Genomic DNA, 23,991 nt, shown 5'->3' on the forward strand with positions numbered 1-23,991 from the left:
TTTTCTTTTTATTTCTTGATGTCAGTGATTTTTACCAATTATACCAGTTTTACACACAATGTCATATGCATGGTCCTGGGGGTAAAAAATCTGCATATTATACACAAGTATCTACGGTAATGCTATAAAATAGTTTTTTTATGCCCCCCGAAGGTGTGCGTCTGTGTAAATTCTTGTCCGGGTTGTAACTCTGCCATCCATAAAGGGATTATTAAATAACTTGGCATAAATGTTCACCATAATGAGAAGACATGTCATGCGCAAGACCTAGACCTCTAGCTCCAAGGTCAAGGTCACACTTAGAGGTCAAAGGTTTAAAACAGGGTCTGTTTCATGTCTGGTCTATAACTCTTCCATCCATGAAGGGATTTTAAAATAACTTGGCATAAATGTTCACCATAATGAAACGATATGTCATGCACTAGACCCACACCACTAGCACCAAGGTCAAGGTCACATCTAGAGGTCAAAGGTAAACAAGGTCTGTTTTGTGTCCGATCCTTAATGCTGCAATCCATAAAGGGATTTTTAAATAACTTGTCAATGTTTATCATAATGAGAAGATTTGTCATACGCAAGATACAGACCTCTAGCTCAAACGTCAAGGTAAGACTTAGAAGTCAAAGATTAACAGGGTCTGTTTCGTGTCTGGTTCATAACTGCCATTCATCAAGGGATTTTGAAATTACTTGGCACAAAATAATGTTCCCCATAATGAGACGATGTGTCGTGCGCAAGTTCAAGATCCCTAGTTCTAAGGTCAAGGTCACACTTACAGGTTAAAGGTTAAAGGTCCAATACTAAGGAAAGTGGACATTTTAATTTCTTTTAAAAAGCACAGAAACTATTTCATTTTATTGAAAAATGAAAGTTGGTATGTAGAATTTCGAAATAAATCGCAGTATATGTACAATTATTTTTCTATGAAGTATGAAGAAAGTTAAACAGACCTGGGGGGTCATTCTGTCGATTCATTGAAATTTCAACATAATACACATACATTTCTTTGAGTTCCAAAGACCTTCTGTAAATTTTGACCTGCCAATCTTCATTATTTAGTGTCTTGCAGAAGTCTATGCACTGGCTATGAAAAAAATTGCCAACTCACTTTCCCTTAGTAATGGACCTTTAACATTGTCTGTTTCTGGTCCGGTCCATAACTTTGCCATCGATGAAGGGATTTTAAGATTACTTGGCATAAATGCTTGGAGGGTATTTGTCACTAATAGTGACAGCTCTTGTCTTTGACAGTTTAAATTTCTTTTACATTTTAATACAGTGGATTGCATATCTTTATGACTTTGTTTTCATTTTACTTCAATATCTCAATTGATGTACATTTTAGAAAAAAAAAGCTGAAAAAAAACCCTCCCAGTTGTATATTATTTGTATTCTTTTGCGACCAAGTAGTTCTGTAACTTGGAAAATGGCAAAATGAAAATTCAGCCGTTTGGAAAAGTGAAAGTTTCCAGTAAATCTAGTGTAAGATTTCAATAAACCACTGAAAAACATTGAATAATATTACATATTGTTTCTCTTAGGGCCCTTGGGGATTTTGCATAATTACAAACAGGAACACCTATATGAACCACTTCCACCATCCCATAATTTTTCAGCCCTAAAAATGTTGAAATTAAAGAAGCAAAAATTCTAAAGTATTGTTGTTTTGGAAATTTACAAGAATCAATATGATAAATATTCAGAAAAGAAAAATTCTCGGTTGTGTAAGGGGAAAGAACTATTGTTGTCTTGTTACAAAGTTACACTTAACATATAGTTGAAATGAGTTGTGTCCCTTTTGATAAGATAAAATTTATTGTTCATATATTATTCATGAGGAAATAAATTAACCAAAAATATTTCAAAATTGTTTCTCCTCAAACATTGTGGACATGTATTTAAAATGGAAGAGCTTTCAAATTTAGGTAAATGTTTTGAGGAATAAATGTTATAGCAGGTTAAGTGAGAAATGTTCTTATATTTTTCCTTATAAACTACTTACTCAAAACTTTGATAGGAAGTCTTCCTCTGAAATTTCTCAAGAATGAATTGATTCACTTAAGTGCAAAGATGTATCATTACTTTATACTAGGGATAGCAACAAATAGCATTTTGGTCAGCTTTCCGAACAAATATTTGATTATTCTGAAGAGGAAACTTCCCATCAGGTTAATCAACCACTGCTTCACAAAATGAGAAACTTTATACATATAGTAGCATGCCTCCAGTTATGGAAGTACAATCATTCTTTTATGACTTGTTCATTCAGAAGGCATGAGAATAGAACTAAAAACACCACTGTAAAGCTGAAAAATATTATATATTAATTTTTTACTTTTCATTTTTTTTTTAACATCCTTACAAATTTTTTATTTCAGATAGAAATGACTTAATTTCAAAATTTCAGAAAGCTTTTTGTGTATTGAATGTCTTCCATATCTAGAACTTAAGTTACCCAGATTGCACGTATATTTTTCTTCTTGATGATTATGAAAACAAAATAATGTTTTCTGATGTCTGACAAGTACAACAGAACTTTTAATTATGTTAATACTTCTACAGATGCAGGTTTTGTTAGCTCATCTGATGTTTTGAAAAAAAGTGATGAGTTATTGTCATCACTTTCTGTGTTGGTGTCGGCGTTGCCTGGTTAAGTTTTATGTTTAGGTCAACTTTCTCCTAAACTATCAAAACTATTGCTTTAAAACTTGCAACACCTGTTCACCATCATTAGCTGACTCTGTACAGCAAGAAACATAACTCCATCCTGCTTTTTGCAAGAATTATGGCCCCTTTTGGACATAGAAAATATCAGATTTCTTGGTTAAGTTTTATGTTTAGGTCAACTTTTCTCTTAAACTATCAAAACTATTGCTTTAAAACTTACAGCACTTGTTCACCATCATTAGCTGACTATGTACAGCAAAGAACATAACTCCATCCTGCTTTTTGCAAGAATTATGGCCCCTTTTGGCCTTAGAAATTCAGATTTCTTGGTTAAGTTTTGTGTTTAGGTCAGCTTTTCTCCTAAACTATCAAAGCTTTTGCTTTAAAACTTGCAACACTTGTTCACCATCAAAAGCTGACTCTGTACAGCAAGAAACATAACTCCATCCTGCTTTTTGCAAGAATTATGGTCCCTTTTGGAATTAGAAAATCAGATTTCTTGGTAAAGTTTTGCATTCAGGTCAGCTTTTCTCCTAAACTATCAAAGCTTTTGCTTTGAAACTTGCAACACTTGTTCACCATCAAAAGCTGACTCTGTATAGCAAGAAACATAACTCCATCCAGCTTTTTACAAGAATTATGGCCCCTTTTGGACTTAGTAAATATCAGATTTCTTGGTTTAGTTTTGCATTTAAGTCAGCTTTTCTCATAAACAGTCAAAGCTATTGCTTTAAAACTTGGAGTAGTTATTCGCCATTAAAAGTTGACTCTGTACAGCAGGAACCATAACTCTACGTTGCTTTTTGCAAGAATCATGGCTCCTTTTTGACTTAGAAAATCATGGGTAGGACAATATTTCAGTTATACAGAGACAAAAAAATCAGATGAGCGTCTGCACCCACAGGGCAGTGCTCTTGTTTTAAATGTTGTGTTGCTTAAGATTATACTTGCCCAAAAGCATTTTATGCAATAGTAGGCACCTTTATAAGCTTTGATGCGAACCAGAATAAAAACTTGAAATCAAGAAAAAGTTTCTGAGTGGAAAGGGGCCATAATTCTTTCTAAATGCAGTATTGGATTACTGTAAAATCATTTAATTTCGTGGGCATGAAATTTCGTGGTTTTGGTCAAAACGGCAATTTCGTGGGGATATGAATTCGTGGATTTCAACTTTTGAACATAATCTGAATGGGAATTTTACTTGTTCGTTTGCATTAAATTTCGTGGATTGACTTAACAACGAAATACACGAAAATTAGTCTCCCACAAATATTAATGATTTCACAGTATACCAAGCTTACTTTCTCATGATCATAAGGATAATGATCAAGTTTCAGTAACATTTCTATCAGATTTTGATCAAATTTGGAAGGAATTATCAAAAATCAGGTGAAGTGTCTGTATTTTATGTGTGCTCCAATGAAATTGGTTTTAAGTGGTGTTATTAGAATATACAAGGTAGTTTCCATAGTCTTTTGAAATTCATTTTCAACTTCTTAGTATGCATGTTACGAGATTTTTTTTTCAGTTTTGTTTAAAATTTCTCACTGCTTGATCAGATAAATAGTATGAAGATAATGTAGTTAACTGGCTATTGTAAATATGCAAATCAGTGGAAATATATACGTGAATTTCATGACTAGGAAGTTGTGTTTCCTATAAGCTTTAAAACTGAGAAATATTATTAAAGTAGTGAGATATTTGAAAAAATTCTGAATTCTACATATCTAGATAAATTGTCTTAATTAGCATGGCATATCTCATTTAATGACACCATGTATATTATTATGTGCTGGGTGATTTGGAGGAAACAAGTCATAAAATTATTATTTTGCTTCCCGATTGGGAGACAAGTTATTGTATTTATATTTGAATATTTTTTGACATCTCTACTTTATGTACAGTAATACTATTTTAGTTCTATATCATAATGAATGCCTTTCAAAAAAAAAATTGAATATATTTTAAAGCAACAGAGAAGTTCAAAATAAATATATATGTTTTAATCTACATTACACATTTAGCTGAATGCTCAAGTCTGAACTAACTAAAATAATGACTTAGGTGTCTTAAGGTAGCTGACCCGTAATGACTTCCAAGATTTTCCATTTGATTATCCCCTTTTGTTATGGAAAAGAAACTTCCTTTTATGGTTAAAAAAGCTGAAGGATACCAAAAAAGCATATGATGTAATTGATTGGAAATTGCAGGATGTTGTACATATTATGGGTCCATTACATTAAGCCCAAACTCCTTTGGGAAGTTGCTATATGAAGTTGGCTCTTGTAGCAAAAAGTAAATCTAAGAACTTTATATGTGAAAGCATAGAACTGTAATCTGCTGTAAAAAGGGCACAATGGTCTAGATTTACTGATGTGTCAGATTTGCAGCTATTTAATCAAATTCCAGTCAGTAAGCAAATTTTTCATTTACTTTTATCTTTGAAATTTGAAATCACAAAATTCACTTATTTTTGTCAAAATTACAAAATTTCATGGCCACAGAATTAGATGATATTACAGTATCTGTTTTAAAGAATTTGAACTTTGATATTGATCAAGATGCATGCTTCTTTTGAAAATTGTTTGCGTCATTTTAACGTTTAGCCTGCTGGCGGCAAGTGATTCAGGCTGATCATGGTCTGCACTGTTCGCTATTCAGCCAGTAAATTTTCAGTGAACACCCTTTCGAATAATAAATGGTATTGCTTAAATTAAATGATGGACCAGTTCATTTTAGAAATTTAGTATGGTAAAGGTTAAGACAGGCAGAAACAAGAAATTTTGGGAACATACTCTGAGATATGTAGATGCATATTTTACACTTGTGTCATATTATGTCGTATTCTGTTGCTGTTAAAAACAAAATTGTTAAAGATGTTTTTCAAATTTTGAGTTGTTTAAATGTAACTTTCTTCATCTTTTTACCCTTTCATCAGGCTTGAAAGATTTGAAGAATTTATTGGTTGAGATATCGCGCCATGTCAGTCAGATGTCGGCAAGACTTGTTCGTCAGCTCAAGCGTAGGGAACGTAGGATGTCAAAACTGCAGAATAACTGTGATATAGTGACAGCCATTATCCAAGCCTCTTCGCCAAAAAGACGTAAGAAAGATTATAACACATAGTCAGAGAGGTTTTATGTCATTTTTGCTGAGAATGCCTTTACTTGAGCTTTCTCTAAATGTTTATGACACTGCAGGGAAATTTCTTTGGTACATTGCAATTTATGTCTGTGGTTTGTCTGCCTCTGGCAATTGAGAAAATTCGTTCAAGGGAGTGCCATGTAATTATTGACTCTACTTTGCTTAAAATTTGCATACTGGGCAAAAATTGAAATAATTTCTTGAGAATTTCTAGTAAGGGTTCATGTTGCTTATTTGTAAGGGCGACAGATATCCAGCATTAAATTTTACCAAATTTGTAGTGGGCTAGAGGAAGTTCGGAGTAGTGGGGTTGATACAAGATTTTGCCTCTTTGTTCTTTGATTACAAACACTATAATGGACTTGCCAGCAGCTCCAAAATATATTTCTTTTTATTTAAGACCAGCTTTTAGCTCACCTGAGCACAAAGTGCTCATGGTGAGGTATTGTGATCACGCTTGTCTGGCATCCATCGTCCGTCGTGCGTGCATCCGTGCATCCGTCGTAAACATGTGTTTAAACGACATCTCCTCCATGGTCAATGGTCCTTATGTCACCCTCTGCCAAGATTGTTCAAATTGTACTGATTCGTCAAAAAACATGGCTGCCAGAGGGCGTGGTCACATTTCCCTATATGTATATAGTGGAAACTTTAAAAATCTTCTTGTATGAAACTGCTGGCCCGTTTTTGAAATAATTTTACACAAATGGTCCTTGTGTGACCCTCTACCAAGATTCACCCGCCAGCTTAGCTCAGTAGGTAGAGCTTCAGTCTACGGATCGCTGGGTCATGAGTTCGATCCTTGGGCTGGGCGTATGTTCTCCGTGACTATTTGATAAAAGACATTGTGTCTGAAATCATTAGTCCTCCACCTCTGATTCATGTGGGGAAGTTGGCAGTTATTTGCGGAGAACAGGTTTGTACTGGTGCAGAATCCAGGAACACTGGTTAGGTTAACTGCCCACCGTTACATAAATGAAATACTGTTGAAAAACGGCATTAAACCCAAAACAAACGAACAAACTCTATCAAGATTGTTCAAATTATTCTGATTCATCAAAAAACAGAGGGCGTGGTCACTTTTCCCTATAAGTATATAGTTGAAACTTCAAAAATCTTCTTGTGTGAAACTGTTGGCCCCAGAATCTCCAAAAGCACTGGGCCAAGGGCTTTGATATTTGGTATGTAGGATCATCTAGTGTCCTTTACCAGGGTCAAATATGGCCCTGCCCCGGGGGTCACATGGTTTATATAGACTTATATAGGGAAAAACATTGAAAATCTTCTTGTCCAAAACCACAAAGCCTAGAACTTTGATATTTGTAATGTGGCATCACCTATCATCTAGTGGTTCTTTACCAAGTTTTCAAATTATCCCCCTAGGGTCAGATATAGCCCCGCCACGGGGTCACATGGTTTGTATAGACTTATATAGGGAAAAACTTTAAAAACGTTCTTGTCAATATTCTACAAGATTCAAATTTGAACCACATGTATAGTTTTGAGGGCTAGATGAACCTTGACATGAGTTGACCTTGATCTTGACCTAGTGACCTACTTTTGCATTTCTGCAGCTATAGCCTTCAAATTTGGACCACATGCATAGATTTGTGTACCGAAATTAACTTTGACCTTGAGATTGACCTAGTGACCTATTTCACATTTTTGAAGGTACAGGCTTCAAATTTGGACCACATGCATAGTTTTGTGTTCTGAAATGAAATTTGACCTTGATTTTGACTTAGTGACCTACTTTCACATGTTTGAAGATACAGGCTTCAAACTTGGACCACATGCATCTTCTTCTCTGAATCAACAATAGCTAGAGCCTTGATTTTTGGTGTGTGATGTCAGAGTTGTACTGTCTAACTATTGCCCTAGGCTAAAGAATGTGTGTGACGGCTAACGTAGAAGAAACCTATCAATACTTGTATCATTACGTTATGCAAACACACTTAAATCCTTATAATCAGGTGAGCGCTCTAGGGTCAATGACCCTCTTGTTTCTCGTTGGGATTTTGCTGTTTCATATGGACCCATTCCTGTACACTTTCAGAAATTATTTTTATTTTTCATAACACCTTATTTGAAGTTTTGCTGATGACAATTGAAATGCCTTTAAATCTTTCCCCAGTTACCAACCTGTTAGGAAATTTAATCATATTGTGGCTGATATTGCCATAGTTACTGCACTTTTCTCAGGTACTAATGACAAGATTAGAAACCTATTATAGGGTTTTGGTTTCTTTGGAGTCAAATTACGTGATGGTATGTAATTAGCATTGCCAAGGTAACAGAAAATTGAGAAAGTTTTGGTTGTTTAACTATATGAATTTTCAATCAGAAATACTTTGTCATTTAAAAGTTTCAAGATTTTTCTTTAAAAGTACTTTCTTTAAAGGTAAATGTAAGAATTTCACAGATCTTTGACTTTTACAGCTGTATTCTTAGGTCATCTGATTTTGAAACAAAAACTGACAAGGTAGTATCTTTGTTTTAGTTAATATTTTTGTTTAGGTCCACTTTGGCTTATCTTAAAAGCTGTGTGAGGATTAGCTTTGAAACTTTGTACGCAGTTTATCATCATTAGTTCAGTACAATAGTATAAGAAGCATAAATGTCCCTTGTATTTTATTAGAATTATTGCCCCTTTTTATACTTAGAAAATGTGTATTTCTTTGTTCAAACTTTTTTGTATGTCAAGTTTGCTTAAATACACCATTATAGAGATATAACTTTTGTACACTTGTTTATCATCAGTAGTTTAGTAAGTAGGTAAAGAAATGATACTTGTTCTTGCATATTCACTAGCAGAAGAGCATTTGCACCAGAAGGCAGTGCTCTTCTTGCTTAAAATGTTTCCAGGTTTGTTCAAATCGTTCCACTCCAGTTGGGTTTTTTTGGGCCATTTTTGGGCAGAAATTTCCAAAATTTAAACCATACCATAGAATAATACCATTTTATAAAACCTTTATGTTATTTTCTTCAAGAGTGTAACATGTTTATAACAAAATCTATTTTCATTACAAAGCAGATTTTTACCCTATTTAAATCATTACTGCACAATTTTCCCCTTCTAACGGACCATGTCACCATTATCCCCACTACTGAAAAATAAAAGGCTGTGCTGTTTTAGACAAAAGAGCTATTAGAACTAGAAACAGGTGCATTTTCATCATACATGCACTTTGATATTCTCCATCAAGCTTTCCTACTAAGTCTAATTGAAAAAAAAAGTATCAGTTGTGTGAGAGGAATGTAATTCTCCGCAGACATAAAACATAGGGAGACAAAAAAAAGAGTTCAAAAACAGAAGCAAACATTTAACTGTCATTAATTATGCATAGGTATAACAATTTTTGCTGCCAGCAAATGCAATTGATGTAGTAACTATTCATATAACTGATCAATGATATACTGGACTGATATACATTTGATAATCATGTTAACAGTAGGGGAAATTTAATTATGCTCTTAGAAAGTGCTCAAGCAGTTAGGCAATATTGATTAAATTTCGCATTTAGGGTTTTAGTTTACAAGTTCTTGATTGGTCTTAGTTTCAAATATGAGAAGAATTTGAAGTGCTCTGGGAGAAATAGTAGTTTTCTTTTTTATGCCCCCGAAGGTGGGCATATTAAAGTCGCACTGTCCGACTGTGCATGCATGTGTCCATGTAAATTCTTGTCATGCACAAGACCCAGATCATTGGCTCCAGGGTCAAGGTCACACTTAGAGGTTACCACGGTCCATAACTTTGCCATCCAAGAAGTGATTTTGAAATAACTTTCTGCAAATGTTTACCATAATGAGACGATGTGTCATGCGCATGACACAGACTCCTTTCTCCAAGGTCAAGGTCACACTTAGAAGTCAAAGGTTAACAGATGTCCAGTTATAACTCTTGCCATTCATCAAGGGATTTTGAAAATAACTGGCATAAATGTTCCCCATTATGAGACGAGGTGTCATGTGCAAGATCCAGACCCCTAGCTCTAAGGTCAAGGTCAGTGGACCTTTTAATGCACAGTTACTCTTCATTATAATTTTGTTTGTTCACAATGCATCTTTCAAATCAGAAGAAATGTGCATTATCAGTATGTAAAATTCTCTGTTAAAGCATGTTTTCTTCTTTGTTATTAAACCCCTGAGAAAGCTTTTTTTATGCAAGAATTGTTGATCAGTTATATCTTTTGGATTATCGTTGAAAGTCAGGCATGCTGTACTCTTTACTTAAACTTTTGTGTCACTGTTTGCAGTTCCTGAGGATTTTATAATTTTACAGAATGTTACTAATGTAACAAACAGTTATTTGAGAAGATTTGTTTCTGAAGGTTTTATGTTATAGAAGGCTTTATAGTGTGTACATGTCAGTCTGTCTGTCATATTTCATATCCGAAGCATTACTCAATACCTTTTTATCCCCCACTGAAGGTGGAGGCGTTTTCCGTCCAACCGTCTTTCCATCTGTGCATCCACCGGAAACCATATCTATGGCATGGTATGGAGTATTTATTTAAAAACATGGTAGAAATGTTAGCTGCTGTAAGGAAATGCCCCCTGCAAGTTTGGATCAGATTGCATGTTTGTTTGTTTGTTTTGGGTTTAACACCGTTTTTTCAACAGTATTTCAGTTATGTAACGGCGGGCAGTTAACCTAACCATCATTTCTGGACTCTGTACCAGTACAAACCTGTTCTCCGCAAGTAACTGCCAACTTCCCCACATGAATCAGAGGTGGAGGACGAATGATTTCAGACACAATGTCTTTTATCAAATCGTCACGGAGAACATACGCTTCGCCCAGGGCTCGAACTCATGACCTCGAGATCCGTAGATCTGCATTCTCCCAATTGAGCTAAGCGGGCGGGCTCAGATTGCATTGCATGAGTAAGACAAGGTACATATATATATATATATATATATATATAGTTTTATACCAGTTATTGTCTGTCTGGAGTCATATGTCAGGCATGGTAGGAAGAATTTCAATAAAACATGGTAGAAATGTTAGAGGCTATGGGGCAAGTTTCCTTGTCTTAAATATGGAAGTTAAAAAACAGAGTACATTGTATTTCCTTTTATTACAATTTAGTTTGTAGTTTGTCGCATATATCAGGATGATTCAACAATCTGGACCAAACAGCAAGATTTAAAGCTATGTTTAGTTTCGGAATTCATTTCTCTTCAATCTGTCTTTATAACCTATCTTGGTTGCGCAACCAGGATGGACAAAGCGAGGTAATAATAATTTCTTAAACTTGCATTTCTAATGAATTTCAGCTAAATTTGTAGTTGTTAGTTTAAATCTTTAACAAATATGATATAATAGGTCTTATATTTGTATAATTTAGGGGTAAAATTTAACTTTTGCACTTGCAAATTTTTTAAGTACAAGGAATTTCAACACAAAATAGCAACTTCACTCACATACTCTTATCTTGGATTATAAGGCAGCCAGAATTTTAAAATCACCACCAGTGAAAATCTTACTTGTATTGATTCTTAAGTGAACATAAATAAGTTTAAAGTTTGGAACAAATTGGTTTGGTGACCAAAATATGATTAACTACCTTTAATGTCACTTGATATGAATTATCAAGCAAACATTAAAGTAAACAATATAATGCAAAATTTATTTGAGTGTCTTAAAAGCTTTCACATGTTTTAGAAATAAGTTAAACAAATATCTCAGTTTTTAAATAATTGACTTTGCAGAATTTCTTAAGTGTTTGACATTTGTATAACAAGAAATTGATCTTATTTTGTAAATACTACTTATTAGCATAGTACTGAAACAATGTGGGTGTAAAAGTTTTATAGAAGGAAAATGTAACAAAGTAGTATTTGATAAATGAAAAAAGAGGGGAGTCTTTAATTTTGTTGTTAGTCCAAGGCGGTACAACAATTTTGCAAAATTTCAATGTACTGTTGTCTTTCCCTCCATTTTTCTCTCCATTTTTCTCAGTACATGTATTTATTGCTTGAAGCAATGGATATAGTCTTTCAGCTAATTTTAACAATCTTGCAGTGTTTTATTTACATTTATTTTTAAGCTTGTATCTTTAATTCTTAGTAACCACTACTGGGCAGGGATAGAAACTTCAACACACTTGTTTACTGTGATGATCTGACTCGCACTGCACAAGTCTGATAACCCTGTTTTGTTTAATGTCAAGTTATGGCCCTTTTTTACTTTCGGTATTCATTTATTTAACTTGTTTTTGAATAGTTGAGCCTTGTTATCCTCTGACAGCTGTTGTTTCCTCTCAGGAAAATGACTTTGCCACACTCCAGTATTGACTTGTCTATAATTATGTCCTGATAAGTAAGCAGACTGTGAAATCAGGACATAATGACCGTCATCATGATAGGATGAAATATGTCCTTTTTTAGATCATTAATTTTCTGTGAATAGTTGCTGTAATACTGGGTATCATCTAGTAAAGATATAAATAATCGCAGAATGACGCAGTAGAATGACAAGCACACGTAACATATTACCATTAATGGCACCTGACCACAAGTCAAAAAGTCACGGAAAGGCGGCACTGTAGCGGGAAAAATTGATTAGGGAATTGCTACTGGACTTGACATGAGGTCTCTATATAAGGATATAATTAAATGAAGTGTTTGAAGCGTTGTTTGATATTGATTGGGATTATAACTGAAAGGTTGCATTTTTGTTTGATTGATCAAGTTTTGGGTAAAAGGGGTAAATGAATTGTGTCATAGGGGATATAACATGAGTGTCTTCTCATATAGAATTTATTAAACAAGTTGAATAAAATAATAAAATGCGAGGCTGTGCTGAGCATTTTTGTCAATTTTATTCAACGAGCTTGATAAATTCAATATGGAAAGACACAAATGTAATATTCTTTTTATCACATGTAAGCTTTTCCTGATTAAACATCAAAATTTCTTCTTTCTTTACTTTTTATAGACCAAGAAAACTCATCCAACGTTTCCTATACTTATAAGGTAGTTCTGCACGTTTGGATCGAAATTTTTTTCTACAATGTAGAATTTGATTAAACTCTGATTTTTCAAAACTTCAGAATATACCTACAAAATTCAGCAAATAAAAACAATAGGGTTGTGTGTTTGATTTTTTGCTAGACTGATTTGGAAAATTTGGACCTCACGCAATTTTTTATAATGGGAGCCTATGGGAAAATCATAACTTTGATAACATTTTCGCGAGTAGAAATTTTTCTACAGTGTAGATTTTGATGAAACTTCTCACAGTTATAAATAAAGACATGACCTATAATTTGATGAAATAAAATGTATAGGTCCATGTGCTTATTTTTGAGATATTTGACCATGATTAAAGTGAACAGCACATTTCACGCTAATTTTAGGACATTATTTTGGATTATTTAATTTGTCATATGTTTTAATATCATATTTTGACTTAAGAAATATAGTAACTGTGCCATTGTAATAAATTTACTCACAGGTTGCAATTAATTCATAAAATGATTTTCATTTCCGTAAGCCGAATTCAGGCTTTATTCTACGTTTTCCGGATAAATAACATTACGCCATCACTTCCGGTTTATCAAACGTGCAGAACTACCTTAAAATGACGTCAAAGTCAAAGCTTTATTACACTAGTGTATTATCAAATTTATGTAATGGTTTTATTTCACTCCCACGACGTCAGACATGTGATAAATAATGTTAATGTAAAAAGGTGATACGCTTGTTATGAATGCATAAAAACCAGTATTTAACTATTCTATTTCACATAAATAATGATGGTATTTGTATGTTTTCTAGATTATTATATGAAGTTTAAATTTCGACTTTTCAAAGAATAATAATTTAGACCAAATGTACTCGTGCAGTTGGTGTTGCAATTTTATTTAGGTTAAAGTTTAATGGCAAGGTTTAATATTACATCAAGCCTCACTTTGAGATTGTATTAGACAACATTCCTTTGACTACTCAGAACACTCTTAAAATTTTTAGAGTAATCTCCTAATTGTTGTTAAAAGAATAAAATAGTACACTGTTCTGCCCTGGTACCCAGGACTATTGAGATTATCCATAGCTGATAGGAACCAAGACCTGCTTTCCATTGTCAAAAAAATTTAAAAGTATGACTGTTTTGTTTGCACCAAGTTTTATTCAGGTTGGCATATGTGTCACTCTTCCTCCATTAACTTAGGAATATGACCTTAAATGAGAGGGAAGACAGCTTTTAGTTTAGAAACCCTAACTGTCAAAGTTACAAGTGATAATATCCAATCCAGTCCTTAAAAAAAGGGTTTTGGTCATTCTTTCTCTTATCACTTCCCTTAAATTACTCTGTTTTGTTCCAGGCCGGTGTGATATACTTAAACAAGAGTAACTAATCCTTTTACAACCATACACATAAATCTACAGATATTCCTCCTTACCAAGTGTGAGAGTAACTAGTACTTCTGCAGTCGTGCTCATGAACCTATAGAAGTTCCTCCTAACCAAGTGTAAAATAAGTAATCTTTATACAACTATACATATGTACCTATGAAAGTTCCTTCTTACCAACTGTAAAACAGTTTAATAAGAGCGGCTAAATCTTCTACAGTATCATACATATCATGAACCTGTGGATGTTCCTCCTTACCAATTGAGATAGATAGATTTATTTTAGTATTATGCATAAAACATGGTAAAACAAATCAACATACATGATAATACAATAAAATAATAATCATGTATGAGAAATGAAACCAAGTCAATGCATCATACCAAGGATAACACAAAAAAGAGAACTAAATCTCTTATTTCCAATAAGATACATTTAAACAAAAGTAACTTATCATACAACCAAACACTTATACCTAAGGATTCCTAACCAAGTTTAACACTGTTGAACAAGATTAAATAATCCTTCTACAGTCATGCTTGTGAACCTTTGGATGCTCCCTCTTAACCAGTTATGACACAGTTTAAAGAGTTACTAATTTTTCTGCAGTCACATGCACGTGAGCCAATGGATGTTCCTTCTTAACAAGTATGACAAAGATTAGCAAAGTAAATAATAATTCCATGGTCACGAGAACCAGTGAATTTGCTACTAACCAAATGTGACACAGTTTAAGTAATTAAGTATTCTCTCAGTAACAGTCATATGAACAAATGTTCCCCCTAACCAAGTGTGACACAGTTTAAGTAATTAAGTATTCTCACAGTAACAGTCATACGAACAAACTTAATGTTCCCCCTAACCAAGTGTGACACAGTTTAAGTAATTAAGTATTCTCACAGTAACAGTCATATGAACCAATGTTCCCCCTAACCAAGTGTGACACAAGTTTTACAAGAGAAGTTAATTATTTCTACAGTCACATGAACCAGTGGATGCTCCTCCTAACCAAGTCTGACAGTTTAACAAGAGTAGTCAGTTATTTCCACAGTCACATGAAATAATGAATGCTCCTATAACCAAGTGTGGTACAGTTTTACCAGAAGAAAAAGAAAATTTCACAATTACATGAAGTGTTTTGTTTTCAACAATGTCCCATTGCAGCAACAAAATGATTACATTAATTACATCTTAAAATATTACATGACTGTATTTTATCTGAACAGTATCCATTGCTTATAAAACAAAATTCTGCAAGCCATTAACTAAAACAAAAAGACAAAAATATAATAATATAAACACTTACATGTTGTCCTTTTGTTCTCTTGCTGAAGATGGTGTTGAAGCAGAAGAAACTGATATTGGAAAACTTGATATTGATCTGAAGTTTGTGCTCTACCTGAGAATCACACCCAATATTCCAGTAAGCCAAGTCATCTGCGGAGGCTGGTCCACACATTTTCTGCTAAACAGAATGTGATACTGTAAATGTTAAAGGTTAAGTAGTATTGTTGCCGTATTCTCCTGTTTCTCTACAGAACTTCCATATATATACAAGGTGCTAAAAAAAAATATATATATATATATATATACCCGAGTTACTTGGTTGAAGCAAACTGGAAGGATTATTTACAACTTCCTTTACAAAAATATGAACTGTTCAGTTTTGTGCTGGCCAAGTTTTTCTGGATACACTCACACTAGAGACACTTTCAATAATCCATTCTGTATTTTATTTTTTTTCTCATCTAGTTAACTTTACATAAAAATGTCATGCAAAATACCCATTTCCTTTTGAAGTATGAAACTGAGCCATTATTTATAGTTAATGAAACAATCATCATTGGTATCAGTGTTGTGTACAAACAGATGCTGTATTCAAATCCATGGTATCTCTTGAGAGTTAAACTGATGGAAAAATTGTTTGTCTTTAGATGATAACTACTGTAACTTAAAGGAAAGCGTGTTATTGAATTTGATTGCAAATTACGGCCAATGACGTAGAAATGATTATCATGAGGGAGTGGGCGCTAGTTTGGTCACCAAAATAACTGCTAGCTAGAGACGAATATTGGAGGTATTGGAATATTGGAATTTTGTCAGCCTTTGATAGAAATTGATTTTTGTCTACCAGAGTTTTCTTTGTGATTCACAGAGTCATGCTTGGGATATTGTGTTACCACTACGGAGGCATTTATTTATACTTCTTCCTTTAGAAGCAGTTTAATTTTCTGTGTAGGTTAAAGTGGATAAATGTTTGTCTTTTGACGCTCCTGGATTATTGAGTTCTAAGTAAAGATGAGTTTGTCTGTAGACTTCATAAAACGTACAACATTCTTTACTTAATCGACACTCTTCTTCCAAAGGCTACATGATTGTATATTTAGTGTTCTGGTAGTGTTAAGATTAATAAATTGCTGCTAGATATTAATTCAACTGAAATATGGATTTTTCAAGCGGAATACCGTAGATAGATTGTAGAGAGGGAAATGTTTGGGTTTTTGAACTACATTAACTTGGGTAGGCCTCTCAGTTCACCTCTGATTGATACAAGTTCTGAACATTTTGGAAAACCTGGTAAGTTAAAGAATAAAATGACCTTACCACCCCTTATCATAACTTTCACCCCTCTTTATGATCGTCTTTATGATGTGTATTCAAATTAATCTGTGGAAGTTGTATCCAAATTATATTTTAACATTTGATGACTTTGATACTGTAATTCACACAATAAATGGTGATTAACTTTTTAAAGATCGCTTCATTAGGTGAAATAATAATAATAATAATAACAACTTTATTTTATTTTGAAAGTATTTACTAGGGTTCTCTTGTCAAATCTCTGTACCATTTAAGCAGGAAATTTTAGTAGCATTTTCATGTTAAAGGTGTTTTTTCTTTCTTTTTTAATTATTTTTACCAGCTTAATACGTCGAACAGTATCATATTAGGATGTGAATTTTTTCTTGTCCAAATGAGACTGCAGTATTTTTCAAAAATCTAGAGTTTATTTTGGTAAATGTGAGCCTATTGACTGTGTACATGTGGGTATTGACTAGTAAAGTTTGTAAACAAAATGATAGTTTTAAACACTTAGCTTATTACTGTTTATTAGTAAACAGTTACATTTAAAGATACAATGTATATTCAATTCCCATCTTTCACTAAAATATTTCATCTTTATTTACTTCAAATGAAGACAATCCTCATGGAGTGTATTTAACTTTACTATTAATATATGAATTAATTGTTATAATATTCGTGATTAAATGTCATGCAATAACACTTGTTTGTTAAAAAGAACTTCCAGTGTTTGAGCAGTTAAATGCACATTTTTACTGTGTTTAGCTATACATGTATAATAACAAGCTAGAATCAAACTGCCCTGGATGGGCTTGCAGATTGCTCCGGATGTATAAGGAAAATAATGGGTTTTGCGAATAATGCAGTCGTAACAGAACCTTAAGTAACCTTATTAGAACCGGAAAAAAATCGAAATAACTCGTATTTTTTGGACCACAGTGATTGTCTTTCAGACTGTTACGATCTTTTAAGTATTGTTAAGGATTCCTTATGGATATATTATCCATGAAAAAAAATTGAGCATGTTCAAAACTTTGCACCCTTGCCCCCCAGTTTCTGAATGGATACACAGGATGACCTTAAAAATGAGTTAGGAGTTCTACAGATGCATTACAGATGCTGTCTGGAACTCGTCCGCAAGCCCATCTAGGGCAGTGTGATTCTAGCTTTAAGTGTGCAATGTTTTTAATCTAATACGCTTTACTATTAATACACATAAACTTGCAAGTTTTGTTTACATAGCCTGTAAATAGTAATCTTTAATATTTTCGAATATGATATCAGGCACTTAAAACTAAAGATTTAGGGTCTTGTCTACTAACATTAAAATATATTAAATCAATCATTTTAACATGTTTAAGCTAGGGAAGTCAGTTTGAACAAACAGTGACCAGCAGATGGGTTCCTTAATTATTTTAAGAATTATTGTATGGAGAATATATGAAATAGTACTATTATTACTATTTTTATTATGATACCCCCAGAAAATGAAGTTTGGTGGCGGCGCAGGGGGGGGTATATAGGAGTGAGCTTGGTGGTCGGTCGGTCTGTTGGTTTTTGTGGTTTCCAGATGATAACTCATGAAAGCCTTGACTGATTTGAATAATTTTTGGTACACAGGTGTAACATCAGAAAATACAGGTCAAGTTCGAATTTGGGGTCAATAGGTCAAAGGTCAAGGTCATAGTGACCCTGAACAGTTAAACGGTTTCCAGATGATAACTTGAGAACGCTTGGGCCTATGATCATATATTTTTGTACACAGGTGTAACATCATGAAATACAGGTCAAGTTCTACTTTGGGGTCTGTAGGTCAAAGGTCAAGGTCACAGTGACTCGGAACAGTTAAATGGTTTCCGGATAATAACTCGAGAACACTTGGGCCTAGGATCATAATGTTTGGTATACAGATGAAACATCATGAAATACAGGTCAAGTTCGAGATTGAGGTCTGTAGGTCAAAGGTCAAGGTCACAGTGACTCGGAACGGTTAAACGGTTTCAAGATGATAACTTGAGAATGCTTGGGTCAAGGATCTTAAATTTTTGTACACAGGTGTAACATGATTAGATACAGGTCGTGTTCACCTTTGAGGTTAGTAGGTCAAAGGTCAAGGTCACAATAACACGAAACGGATGATAACTTGAGAATGTTTGGGCCTAGGATCATGAAAATTGATAGCGAGGTTGGTTATGACCAGCAGATGACCCCTAATGATTTTGAGGTCAACAGGTCAAGGTCAGAGTGACCTGGAACACTTAAACGGTTTTCGGACAACAACTTCACAACGCTTGGGACTATGAATCATGACTAGCAGATGACCCATAATTGTTTTGGGTTCCAAAGGTCAAAGGTCATTTAAATCTTTTCCGGACAATACCTTGAGAATGCTTGGACCGAGGATCATGAAACTTTATAGGGAGGTTGATCATGACCAGCAGATGACCTCTATTGATTTTGAGGTCAGTGGGTCAAAGGTCAAGCAAGTTCAGCTTTGACGTTGGCTTAGTTCTGTGACAAGGCCATATTGTGGGGGTATAATTCGTCACTCCTGTGACAACTCTAGTTATCATTATTATTATTTTCATTATAATACCCCTGAAGAAAGTTTAGTATTGACCAAAACATAGAGCAATAGATATATATAAACCATCTGCCATTGGTTGTTCACTCTATATAGCTTCTGTTACACATTCTTAAATATTGTTGTATAAAAAGTAGTACATTAGTAAAATCCATTGAAAGGATTCGAATTCAAGTTGTATGCATGAGAAAAGAGGACACTAACACTTGCACCATGAAGATTATTTCTTGAAAATACAGAAGAAAATAATATCTAATATCATTGTGTAAATTGGACTGGTTTCAAACTAATTTGTTTTATACTATATTTGCAACAGTGTCAAACACAGTCATATTTCTACAGACATTATCAAAACCAGTGAGAGTTTGTCACCTTTTCAAGGAAACTTTATCTTGGAGTTTTTGTGTCAACATCTTCACAGTTTTCAGTATGTCTCCTAGAAACAAAAAAATCTAGAAAATCTGAAATTTTTGTTGCTTAGTAAAACAAATTACTGTTTGTAAATTTATGTGATATTTTTCTTTAGTCATTTTGTGCCTAAGAGGGTACTTCAAGCTGGATCTCATACTAACAAGATGCAGGTGAAAATTGTAAACAGAATTGAGATTTTATGAATTTGCAAATTTTTCTGTGAGTGAAAATTTAGGTTGAAAATTCCACATTCTTGTAAGGTTAATTTTGTTGTATTTTCACTATATCTCAGTTATTTATCCCCCCACCAAAGGTGAAGGGGATATTAGAAATGCTCTCCGTCCGTGCGTCCGTCCGTCCGTGCGTCCGCAACGATCTTTGTCCGGAGCATAACTCCAAAAGTACTTGAGGGATTTTCTTCAAACTTCATACACTGATAGAACACATTGGGAGGAAGTGCAGTGTGCAAGAACAATAACTCTACCTTGCCTATTTTTTGAGTTATTCCCCTTTATCTTATTTTCTTAAAAAAATTTGTCCGGAGCATAACTCCAAAAGTACTGGAGGGATTTTCTTCAAACTTCACACACTGATAGAACACATTGGGAGGAAGTGCAGTGTGCAAGAACAATAACTCTACCTTGCCTATTTTTTGAGTTATTCCCTTTATCATATTTTCTTAAAACATTTTGTCCGGAGCATAACCCCAAAAGTACTGGAGGGATTTTCTTCAAACTTCATACACTGATAGAACACATTGGGAGGAAGTGCAGTGTGCAAGAACAATAACTCTACCTTGCCTATTTTTTGAGTTATTCCCCTTTATCATATTTTCTTAAAAAAATTTGTCCGGAGCATATCTTCTTCATGCATGGAGGGATTTTGATATATCTTGGCACAAATGTTTACTACCACGAGGCGGAGTGTCATACGCAAGAACCAGGTCCCTAGGTCTAAGGTCAAGGTCACACTTAGAGGTCAAAGGATACAAGAATAAAAACCTTGTCCGGAGCATTTCTTCTTCATGCCTTGAGGGATTTTGATATAACTTGGCACAAATGTTCACCACCATGAGACGGAGTGTCCTGCGCAAGATCCAGGTCACTAGGCCTAAGGTCAAGGTCACACTTAGAGGCCAAAGGTCAGATACAAGAATGACTTTGTCCGAAGCATTTCTTCTTCATGCATAGAGGGATTTTGATGTAACTTGGCACAATTATACACCATCATGAGACGAAGTGTCATGCGCAGTTCCCTTCTTTAGAATTACTTCCCTTTGTTGTTACTTTAAATAGCTTTTATTGTAACTTTTTCATTACTAGTCTTAGGGAAAAATCGAGACCACTTTTCTGTAGTACAACAAACATGCTAAATCCAATTTTGAGGTGTATTTTGACCAGTCTCTTCCTGATAAAGATTTTTGTGTGGACTTGTAATTTTTTTTTTTTTTTTTTTTTTTTTTTTTTTTTTTTTTTTTTTGAAGATTAACTTCCCTTAGTTGTTACTATAAATAACTTATATTGTAACATTTTTATAATTGACCCTAGGGAAAAAACAAGACCACTTTTCTGTGGTACAGCATAGATGTTACTCTCCAGTTTTAGGTGTATTTTATTAATTTTATTATATATAAGGTATCTCTACCTAGTAAGGAGTTTTTTTGTGGACTTTTAAAAACAAAAGACTTACAATGATTACTAAACAACCACAAAATTAACATTCCATTTGCAAATACAGCTGCTAGAGTAAAGAAATTTACTTTGACGGGCATATATTGTGACATTCTGGCACTCTTGTTCCCTGTTAGCTTTCCATTCCTTCTTTTTACAGTAGCCATATAGAAAAACATCATAGCTATACTCTTCATGAAAATTTATAAAATTTAGCAGTAAACCACCTCACTACTGACTTATTCTTTCTTCCACATCTTAAAACCCCTGATGCGGACCACATCCTTCAATTATGATATGCCCGGTGGGGGGATTAGCCATGTCTGACATGGCTCTTGTTACTAAATGGATTTGATTCAAACTTAAAATAGATGTTCCACCTCATCACCCACATCATGTGCCCACATCATGTGACACAAGGTGCATAACTCTGACACCAAGTTTTCATGAATTATGTCCCCTTTTACTTAGAATTTAAGGTTAATTTTGTTGTATTTTCACTATATCTCAGTTATTACTAAATGGATTTGATTCAAACTTAAAATAGTTGTTCCACCTCATCACCAAGATGATGTGACATAAGGTGCTTAACTCTGACATAAATTTTTAGCTCATCTGATTTTTTGAAAAAAAATGATGAGTTATTGTCATCACTTGAGCGGTTGTCGGCGTCGGCGTTGCCTGGTTAAGTTTTATGTTTAGGTCAGCTTTTCTCCTAAACTACCAAAGCTATTGCTTTGAAACTTGGAATACTTGTTCACCATCATAAGCTGACCCTGTATAGCAAGAAACATAACTCCATCTTGCTTTTTGCAAGATTTATGGCCCCTTTTGTACTTAGAAAATATCAGATTTCTTGGTTAAGTTTTATGTTTAGGTCAACTTTTCTCCTAAACTATCAAAGCTATTGCTTTGAAACTTGGAATACTTGTTCACCATCATAAGCAGACCCTGTACATCAAGAAACATAACTCCATCTTGCTTTTTGCAAGATTTATTGCCCCTTTTGGACTTAGAAAATCAGTTTTCTTGGTTAAGTTTTATGTTTAGGTCAGCTTTTATCCTAAACTATCAAAGCTATTGCTTTAAAACTTGCAACACTTGTTCACCATCATAAGTTGACCCTGTACAGCAAGAAACATAACTCCATCCTGCTTTTTGCAAGATTTATGGCCCCTTTTGGACTTAGAAAATATCAGATTTCTTGGTTAAGTTTTATGTTTAGGTCAACTTTTTCTCTTAAACTATCAAAGCTATTGCTTTGAAATTTGCAACACTTGTTGACCATCATAAGCTGACCCTGTACAGCAAGCAACATAACTCCATCCTGCTTTTTGCAATAATTATTGCCCCTTTTGGACTTAGAAAATCATTTTCTTGGTTGAGTATTATGTTTAAGTCAACTTTTCTCATAAACTATCAAAGCTATTGCTTTAAAACTTGCAACAGTTTTTCACCATCATAAGTGGACACAAACATCAAGAAACATAACTCTATCCTGCTTTTTGCAAGAATGATGGCCCTTTTTAGACTTAGAAAATCATGGGTAGGACAATATTTCTATTACACAAAAAAAATCAGATGAGCGTCAGCACCCGCAAGGCGGTGCTCTTGTTTATGAATTATGTCTCCTTTTACTTTAAATTTAAGGTTGATTTTGATGTATTTTCACTATATCTCAATTATTACAAAATGGATTTGATTCAAACTTAAAATAGATGTTCCACCTCATCACCCACATCATGTGACACAAGGTGCATAACTCTGACACCAATTTTTCATGAATTATGCCCCTTTTTACTTAGAATTTAAGGTTAATTTTGATGTATTTTCACTATATCTCAGTTACTACTGAATGGATTTGATTCAGACTTAAAATAGATATTCCACCTCATCACCCACATCATGTGACACAAGGTGCATAACTCTGACACTAATTATACCCCCACCAAACATGTTTGAGGGGGGTATATAGGAGTCAGTTTTGTCGCGTTGCGTGGCGTCCCGAAATATATTATCTCAGTTATTACCAAATGGATTTGATTCAGACTTAAAATACATGTTCCACTTTATCACCCACATCATGTGACACAAGGTGCATAACTCTTGACACCAAGTTTTCATGAATTATGTCCCCTTTTACTTAGAATTTAAGGTTAATTTTGTTGTATTTTCACTATATCTCAGTTATTACTAAATGGATTTGATTCAGACTTAAAATAAATGTTCCACCTCATCACCCACATCATGGGCCACAAGGTGCATAACTCTGACACCAATTTTTTATGAATTATGCCCCTTTTTACTTAGAATTTAAGGTTGATTTTGATGTATTTTCACTATATCTCAGTTACTACTGAATGGATTTGATTCAAACTTAAAATAGATGTTCATCCTCATCGCCAACATCATGTGCCCACATCATGTGACACAAGGTGCATAACTCTGACACCAGGTTTTCAAGAATTATGTCCCCTTTTACTTAGAATTTAAGGTTAATTTTGTTGTATTTTCACTATATCTCAGTTATTACTAAATGGATTTGATTCAAACTTACAATAGTTGTTCCACCT

The 23,991-nt window shown here is 34.0% G+C and overlaps 1 protein-coding gene across 3 annotated transcripts in view; it reads left to right on the forward strand.

The window, feature by feature from the left end:
- Positions 1–23,991, forward strand: part of LOC128548037 (TBC1 domain family member 30-like) — a 115,938-nt gene that overhangs the window by 4,255 nt on the left and 87,692 nt on the right. Inside the window, exons 1-2 of one of the 3 annotated variants that reach the window (XM_053522317.1) lie at positions 1,844–1,925; positions 5,606–5,770. In XM_053522317.1, coding sequence (XP_053378292.1) covers positions 1,904–1,925; positions 5,606–5,770 — 187 coding nt within the window. In that variant the 5' untranslated portion in view covers positions 1,844–1,903. Of the gene's footprint in view, positions 1–1,843; positions 1,926–5,605; positions 5,771–15,748; positions 16,748–23,991 lie in introns of those variants that run through there. The other 2 variants (XM_053522316.1, XM_053522318.1) reach the window with 2 other exon arrangements.

The sequence above is a fragment of the Mercenaria mercenaria genome, chromosome 13 (genome assembly GCF_021730395.1).
Source record: "Mercenaria mercenaria strain notata chromosome 13, MADL_Memer_1, whole genome shotgun sequence".
NCBI classification, from domain to species: Eukaryota; Metazoa; Mollusca; class Bivalvia; order Venerida; family Veneridae; genus Mercenaria; species Mercenaria mercenaria.